The sequence below is a fragment of the Chelmon rostratus genome, chromosome 21 (assembly GCF_017976325.1).
Source record: "Chelmon rostratus isolate fCheRos1 chromosome 21, fCheRos1.pri, whole genome shotgun sequence".
In the NCBI taxonomy this organism is placed as follows: Eukaryota; Metazoa; Chordata; class Actinopteri; order Chaetodontiformes; family Chaetodontidae; genus Chelmon; species Chelmon rostratus.
The window spans coordinates 3,746,682-3,755,568 of record NC_055678.1 but is presented as its reverse complement, the minus strand read 5'-3'; the positions used below and the strand labels follow the sequence as shown (position 1 = coordinate 3,755,568).

The following is an 8,887-nucleotide window of genomic DNA, read 5'->3' as shown; positions in this document are numbered from 1 at the left end:
GTCCAAACTCAGGTTAAAGAATCCCTAAGACTGTCACAGGCAGACAGGGTCCGCCCAGCCGTTACGTTATTGCTTTTTGACTCCTCTCTGATTGGCTGATAGAGTGACCAGCTGACGGTTCAGAGCGTTGATTGGCTGCTCTCTCTGTCTCTCTCTTTCTCCGTCTCTCTCGCTGTCTCTCTTTCTCTGTCTCGGGGGGCGTGTCTGAGCGCGCGAGCAGCCAGCGGCATTTCCACTTCAAAAACTAAAAGACGAAAATTGAGATTAAAGAAAAGACGAAGAATCGCGTCGCGCTCGCTGTCGTGGTCTGTGGTGGTCTGTGCTGGACTGAGGTGGATTCTACCGGAGTCTACAGAGAGTGAAACTTTTCAATGAACTGCACCAGGTGAGGGTCCATATGAAACTGCGCCACAGCAGCTTTCTGTCCGCCGTCTGTGGATGTTTCTGCTTTATTTCACCTGCTGGTTGTTTCCTCCTGTTAACTGACCTCAGACCAGTTTCTAAACATAAATGTGTTATTTGTGCAAAGTGGAAATGCGTCAAATCTGTATTAAAGAGCGGAGAGTAAACATGTCTGCGGATGTTTCGTCTCTCAGGCCTAATGCATGTGGTGTTTTAATGTGCATTACGTTTATTATTTCTTCATCCACAGAGGAGGCTCTGCTTCTGTTCGTTTGTTTGTGAGCAGGATTACAGAAAAAAACTGCTGAGCTGGTTTTAATTAAACGCTGTGAGACTGAACATCTGACGCTGGTGGAATAAACGACACACATCTGAACATCTGGTCGATGGTTCGAGTGTAGAAATAAGACGAGTCCATGTCACAGGCCACATCCCCAGGTACCAGTAATCCTCAGGGGTAGCAGTAATCTTCAAGGGTAGCAGTAATCCTTAGGAGTACCAGTAATCCTCAGGAGTAGCAGTTGTCCTCTACGGTACCAGTAATCCTGTAGGGCAGAAGTAATCCCCTGGCGTAGCAGTAATCCTATAGGGTTAGCAGTAATTCTCTAGCGGTACCAGTAATCCTCTGGGATAGCAGTAATCCTTAAGTGGTACCAGTAATCCTCTGGGGTAACAGTAATCCTCTAGGGCAGAAGTAATCCCCCGGAGTAGTCGACTCAGGGAGCTGCTCAAACTTCACACAGAAAGCAGTTGTCATGAAGCGCTTGGAGAACCGGTACAACTTTGGCACTTCTCTCTCAAACTAAGATGTATGACTATGGAGACATAAATACTTACATATCATGCGACTTGATTAATTATACTTGTATTCAAATCCAAATGTGAGTTATGAGGAAAAATATTCAAACTTTACACTTCTGAGTTTGCAGATTTGCACATCGTAGTGGACTGTTGGTCCAGAGGTCGTGTTCTCTGAGTGCCCCTCTAGTTATATTCTAGAATATTATTCACGTACTGCACTATATTATATTTATATTACTTTAGTACACTTTGCACTCCCGTCTGGGCTCCGTTACAGGTCACTGGTATGAAAGAAAGTGAAGTTCAGCAGGAGTTTTGTCCTCTCTGCCGTTGAATCGAATAGAACATCCAGACTGAAATGTGCCTGAGTTTGTGTGTTTGTGCATGTAAAGTCTGAGGATGTGCTGGTGGTGGGGGTATGTCGTCGGATCCATGCATCTATCAGAATGTGGCAGCTAACTGTAGCTGCCATTAGCTAGATAGCTCAGTAGCGTTACATGCTTGGATTGGTTTAGAGTTCAGACTGTTATGAGTGATTCTGCTGTTGCGAGCTCAACTATTGGTGCATGCTGTGGTGTGATGGTGAAGTTAAATCCAGGATGTCTTGCTCTGGTTGGGTAAGTTCCCCGTCTGACAGGTTCTTCACCCATCTGTTGTGTGTTTAGTGCGGTTTTAGCTTTCTCTTGCCTCCGGGGAAATGTTTCTGCTCTCCTCATGTTGCTGGCTCGTGACTGCAGGGTTGGGAGTCTGTGTGTCTGTGTGTTGAGAGAAAATTTCAGTGTTGATTCATGAGAGGATGAAACGTCTTCAGGTTTTTACAGCCAAGTCCATCTTCCCTGGATTCAGCCCTCCTTGAAGAACCATGACCTGGATGACTTCATCTGGTGTTTCTGTAATTTACTGGGAGATAATTAACAATGTGCATTATGCTTTGATAAAAGACAACAGATGGTAGAATTTTTATTATTATCATCACACAGTCTCCTCATGTCATTCTGAGTTAAAGTGATGGAATAAAACCCCCCACGGTGACCCGTCCAAACTGTGAGCTGAACCAAATTCTGCCTGTTACAGATCTCAGATCAGTTTATTCAAACAGTATCTGGTCTTCTTCAGGTCTTACTGTTACTTGTCTCTTTCTCTCTTCAGGGTCCTCCACGTCCTGAGCCCTTGCCCCGGCGGTCCATCTCCCATCATGCCCGTCGACATGGCTGTAAGGATCTGTCTGGCCAGCTCTCCTCCGCTGCGCTCCTTTCTCAGTAACTATGACAACCGCTGTTCTTCATCAGCGGCCACTCTGTTGAAGCGTTGTGAACCGCTGCGACCCTGTCTGTCCTCCATTCACTGTGGCGACGCCTTCGGTAACAACGTCAGCGCGGCGACCACGGCCTCGACGTCAGCGAGCGCAGAGATCAGCAGCGGCCCGGCGTGGCTGAAGAAGAAGAAGAAGAAGAAGAACGTGGTGTTTGCAGACTCTCAGGGCCTCGCGCTCACCGCCGTCCACATCTTCAACGAGGCCGAGGACTACGCACTTACCGAGCTGCAGTTCCACCTGATGGAGATAGAGGGCGCCACAGCCGGACTACACCTGGGAGATGACAAAGGTGAGTGAAGAGCAGCTAGTGAACTTTATTGTAGCAAAAACAAGCTGTCGATTCACCACTTAGTCCATCAACAATTTGATTTGACCTGTTCTCTAGTTCCAGCCTCAGTGTTTATATTAACGGCTGCCAAAGTATACTTGGTGACCTGATTCATGTAGCTACTCATGATGTTGTTTTCTAAAAGTTTGTAAGTGTACCCGGTTGTGGGGATGTCATTTGGTACCACATTGGTGACAGAAGTGCGACTGAAACAATCCCAAATGTTGTGTTTTTTGAGCGACTTTATGAAACATACTGCTGATGCAGAAAGTCAACAGAGCAGGATTGACTTCTTAAAAAAGAAATGCTCTACAAGAAAAAAAAAAAGGAGAAAAGGAGATTGTAAAGACAATATATAAAAACAAGCCGTATAAAGTTAAACCCACAAAATCAAAAATATAAAATCAAGAGAACGGGCAGAGAAAACAGCTGATTTTATAGTATAGAGTATAAATAAAATTTGAGTAATTGTGCAGCAGTTCAATCGTGGAGATGGAGATTATATTTGTCACAGAATTGACTTGATTTGGAGAAAAAACTCCTGATTCACATCATCTGAAGTATAATTCCTGTCTCTTGTCAGATTAGTCTAGTCTAATTAATGTTAAGAGTGACTTAATATGAGATAGGAAGGTTAGCCCCCCTTCCCCAGGCCAAGCCTGAGGTGAGAGTTTTGTTGCTTTGGCAACAGTCTTTTAGAACCAAACATGAATTTTGCTGCCTACGGCGTTGAGTAGAAGTCCACTTACTTACTGTTCTGGGAGCTTGGTGCCTGGTAAACTAAACCATGGAGGAATCAGGGGCAGTTGAATGTTGGCGGACTGACTTCATGAAAAGTTTCATCGTGTTGTTAATATTAAGCTGCAGTCAGCCAACATCAAGCTAAGTAGGACTCAGCCATAGCTTGCATGTAGCAGGTTGTAATTAGTGTGACATTAAACGATGTCGGTGAATGCACATGAGTAGTTTGTGTTTTGAGTGATTTTATTTGCTTACTTGCGTCGAGCAAATGAAGCTGCATTCAAAACATCCATTCTGAGGAAAAGCTGCAGTGCAGCTGAGGTCAGGCTCGGCTAATGAGCTTTGAAAACAAAGCAAGGTAAAACTGCCAACGTGTTTTTTCACACAAACTGAGCCCTTCCTGTTCCTCTTCCAGAAGCTGCAGATTGTGGTTCAGGCCTGGTTCTGGACTTCATCCAACCGGCTGAAGACTATCTGGACCTGAGGAACCGGCTCAAAGCCCAGCAGGTGTGTCTGGAGACCTGTTCTATAAGGGAGCGTCTGCTCTCAGGCACCGTTCAGGTCCGAAACCTCTCCTTTGACAAGTCCGTATCGGTCCGGATCACCTTTGACTCGTGGCGCTCCTTCCAGGATGTTCCGTGTCTGTACATGAACAATATCTATGGCTGCCACGACACCGACACCTTCTCCTTCTCTGTCTCGGTACCAGAGGTGCTCGAGCCCTCCAACACAGTGGAGTTCTGCATTCAGTACCAGACTCAGGACCACACCTTCTGGGACAACAATCAGGGGAACAACTACCGGCTGGCGGTGGCGGACCCGAACGGCAGCCCGACCCGGAGCACTGAGAGTACCGTCGGGCTGGAGATCCAGAGAGGCCGCGGTCGAGAGGAGAGAGAGGAGATGGAGTTTGATCCCTTTGGAAGTCCCAGGACTTCAGCAGGGATCTTCCCTGAGTGGCAGAGCTGGGGTCGAGTTGAGACTAGCGCCCCCTACTGGTGAGGCCACCACAGGACATGTTTTTATTGTTGCACTCACTCTGTGATTTTTTTCCCAAGATGTAAGAGATTCACAGGACCCTCACATGAGCACTGAAAGACTGCATTATATCCACTGAAGGTTTTCCAGGCGTGTTGGTAGGATACACTACGGATCGCTCTCACTCCAGTCACTTTAGCTGCCCTAACGTTAACCATTTAGAGTCGTTATGAAAGACGAGCTTTAACATCTGGCATCTGTCTGGAGAGTGGACGGACTCAGGACAAAAGCCGGTTCAGCGTTCAGTCGAAATGTCTCGGCCCAACACTCGTGATGAATGAAGCCCCAGGATCTGCGCAAGTGGTTCTGAGTGCTGACACTGGGCCAAAAGTGGCCTGAATACTGCACACCGGAGCTGAATCTCAGCTCACATCTGAGCTCTGCACCCCAGCAAACAACTCCCGCTGCCCTATAAGAGCCAGGCCTTGCTCGCTTCTGGTCCTCCTGTGCGGGAACGCAGTTTGCAAGGCATCAGAGAGCTTCGTATTTTTAAATATGCAAGGGTGACGATGAACTTAGTAGCATTAAGATATTCACCAGAGAATCAGCAGTCAAAATAAGGGCTTTTTAAAAGCATCCAAAGGATTTGGTGATCTCTAAGGCTTTAGAAGTCTCACACGGACTCCTAAGTGCTTTCTTAAAACTTCCCAAAGATCCATGGGAGGTTTAAGGCCTAACAAAAACCTCCACAAGGCTTCATTATAATTTCTAAAACTTCACAACATTTTACTCTACAAGCTTTTCACATGAGTTTTTGAATGCACTCATAGTGGTTTGTATAAAACATCCAAAGTATGAATTAAACATTTCAAGACTTCATATTCTCCAGCATCACAGTTGAGTTAACAAGTCCTGTTTTTGACAACTGAACATCGTGAGGACGGTTTATTCAAGGAGGATTTATAGACATTCAGGTCCAAGGATGTGACGTGTTCCTCAGCTCTTATGGGATTGTTTTTCCTGCAGTTTTCTCATTGTTTCCTCCGTTTTCCAAGTCCAGACCTCCGTTCTTTCCACCATAACAGCTGATTCATCATTCTCAACACAAACCCTTTAGGACATCCAAGTCCTGAAACAGCTGTCACAGAAGACCAGCAGCATGACTTGAAATACCAGCCGGAAAACATTGTGTTCTAAAGATTCAAGACGCCTGAGAGCAGTCAGACGATCAGGGTCCAAAAAGAGAGAAAACAGAAACAAAGGATTAATTCCAGTTATATGTATTTGCGCTGTGGGCTGAATAATGAAAACCCTTCTGCAGACTCTGGTTTAGGGTCGGACACAGTCTTGAATCCTGCCTGCTTTGATTCAGTTCAAGGATCTTAAACATCAAGACCCTACCCGAAAACCTAACCTGACCCAGTCCGGGTCTGGAGCAGGGTTGAACATTTGGATTAAATCCAGTCACTCACAGACTTGATTCCTCAAGTGGATTCTCTGTGGACTTGAGATGGATTATGAATTGAAGTTCTAAGCGTTAGTTATACGTTGTATGTTAAGATCTGAAATCTTATCCCCCCGCTTCATATCACCGCTGCAGTCTTTCTGTGATGACTGTAAGCACCTCAGACAAGTGGTTTGAGGACTCAGCAAGTCCAGAGGGTGAACATCTGGAGTCATCCCAACCAGAGAGGTACTTCTGGAGTCCTCTTCTGGTTCAGCAGGAATGTTTGTGTCCCTGAAGAGCTGTAAGTCATTTTTAACATGTCAGTGATTTGAAGGGGTTTACAACAGGGGAGGGAGCATTGGTTTTGAATTGAATCAAGTTCAGTCTGAATGTGAGACTAAAAGAATCTAAACAGACCAAAACTCAGAACCCTACAAGAAACTGCACTTTAGTCATTATTGTCCTGTGACCTTTGGCATCTGCTGTTAGTCAGAAACCAGCACATGTTAGTTGATGTAAATGTTATTGTTGTTATTATTATCATTAATGATGGTGTCACAGGGTCATAGTAATAGTTTTAATGGCATCAGGACAAAACCACGGGCCTATAACCAATCAGTCATTTTACAGAAGCAGATCTTCATCTTTCTGAAAATGAACCAATTGGTCTCTAGCATGGAAACAGAGCTGTAGTACTGGAGTTTGGTCATTTCTGTCTTGGGGGTGTTTTGACTCTGACTTTTCTGGATCTATTGGGAGTTTTAGCGGACTTGTCATGGTCTCATAATACTCTGACTGTTCCCAGGATTAAGGAGTTTGACCTGGACATGACACTTGGGAGTTTTGACTCAAACTTGAATCTGCCTCATGGGAGTTTTGACTTGCATGTGTTTTTAATTGGATGTCTTCCTGGGGGTGTTGACTCAGACTTGTGTAGAACCTTGTTTTGTCTGACTCTTGATTTGGACCCTCCCCCGTTTGGAATTGGACTTACTGATGGGATTAGTTGTTGATTTTTCTGCACAGCTGGCCAGTTAAAAAGAGTCATCCTCAATCATCCTTCTCTGATCCGTTAGTTAAAAGAAATATTCTGGTGTTTGTCAACCAGTCTTATAATTGTGTGCATTCTGACTATGGGTCATGCTAACTTTGCACTCGCCATGTGAGTAAGAAAATACAGAGCTTCCCTTTAAAAATGCTTTTCTTTTATTGGTCCACAGATTGAGCTGTCTCAGTCATTGAATATTTAATGTCATAATCATCGTCATTATTTCCCAGGCGGATTTCAGTATTGCTGTGTTTGACTGTTAACATGATGACAGCAAATTATATTACAGCATTCAGCTCACAGACTGTTACCATTGTTCCTCCTGTCATGTTGATATTTTATTTCCTGAATCATGTGAATGCAGCATAAAGGGGAAGGTGAGCGGAGAGGTCAGAGGTTAAACGTTAAAGGAGACTGCAGTCTGACAGGTTTGACAGATGTTGTATTTCTTTGTTTTTCTTCCTGTTAGCCTAAAAACCCTCATATTAGCATGTGGCTATAGTATTTCTGTTCCCCTGGTAACGGGTAGTTAGTGACCTTAGTTGTTCCAGAATGTTGTTGTCATGGTAACTGCTGTAGATAGAGAGCTAATGAGAAACCTGCACTTCCTGTTAGCTCCTGTAGCCGTACCAGTTTGCCTTTACTAAGACTAAGCTAAGAAACACTTCTAGTGCTCTTACCCTGCGTGTGTGTGTGCGAGTGCGTGTGTGTGTGCGTGCGCGTTGGTTGGTGTATACATAAAGCATGTGACAGGAAGTCTTGCACACTGAACTTAATGTAAATTGAATGTGTTAAAAGTTTTTGTCAGAAGTCGAGATGGTTGACTGCTGTTAGCCTCGTGCTGCGTTCATGTCACCTCAGATTTATGTAAATAACAACCATAGACCTCAGAAACACCTGGTGCCTTATGGGGATGATGACAGGTGGGTTTTCTGGAGTAGCTCAGTCGGTGGGGCACCAAGACCTGCACGGTGCGGGTCATGTGACCGCTCACAAGGTCATCTTTTAACATGCTTACTGCTAGTTCTTTGAACTGTTATAATTTTATCTTAAAGACATTATTGACTTACAAACATTATTGATGATGCCGTACTTTTACTGCAGGACCTGGAAGCTGTTTCCTGTCATCATCAGCCTGTAGGAGATGATCTGGATTCTCAGATGTGCATTTAACAATTAAATATTTGACCAGGGCAGCGTCTTTCTGCCTGCTCTGATCTGAGGTCAGTTTTTTTGAACAGTTCTGAAAACACAAAGTCTCACCAGCTTTTCTTCCCGTCAGTTCAAGCAGTGCATCAGCAGAGATTGGCTGGAGCTCGGGTCAAAGGTCATAAATTTGAACCTCCTGCAAGAACTGAGTTGAAGTTCACTCTTTATTCTGACGTAACATGAACGCAACACGTGAGCTAGCCACCAGTCAGTCAGAGTTACCTTGTGCTAACTTAACAGTTGTGATTAATGGCATTTCGCTTGGTTAGCTGCAGGCTAGCCAGCTACTAGCATTATCAACTGTACTGTAGCAGGCTGTATTGTAAAGTGCAATGGAATGAAGATGAAGATGTAATGAATTTCTGATGTAAACAGGAAGTGATATAAGCAGGGAGTGATTGACTGTCCCTTTTGTGTTTGTCCTTTCAGAATAAAAGTCTAATGTTGATAGTGTTTGAAGTTTGCTCGCTCGCTGTCTTTTATTTCTCTTGTCCTCCAAACTCAGCAACATGAGTGATGACGTATTTTATCAACTGATTGAGACATTTTTATGACCAGTTTAGTTTATTTGACCTAAATATTATTAACATTTATATTCAAGTGATGTGAAAAAATGCA

The 8,887-nt window shown here is 44.4% G+C and overlaps 1 protein-coding gene across 1 annotated transcript; it reads left to right on the top strand.

The window, feature by feature from the left end:
* Positions 1-219: 219 nt before the first annotated feature.
* On the top strand, positions 220-8,716 carry LOC121625371 (protein phosphatase 1 regulatory subunit 3C-B-like). The gene is made up of 3 exons (XM_041963456.1): positions 220-385; positions 2,353-2,807; positions 4,003-8,716. Exons 1-3 carry the CDS (start codon positions 372-374, stop codon positions 4,587-4,589), a joined length of 1,056 nt encoding a protein of 351 aa, XP_041819390.1. The 5' UTR covers positions 220-371; the 3' UTR covers positions 4,590-8,716.
* The last annotated feature ends 171 nt before the right edge of the window (positions 8,717-8,887 follow it).

Excerpts from the sequence above, each read along its gene's own strand:
- LOC121625371 (XM_041963456.1), top strand. Across the intron at positions 2,808-4,002 it reads ACACCTGGGAGATGACAAAG|AAGCTGCAGATTGTGGTTCA; the intron begins GTGAGTGAAGAG and ends TTCCTCTTCCAG.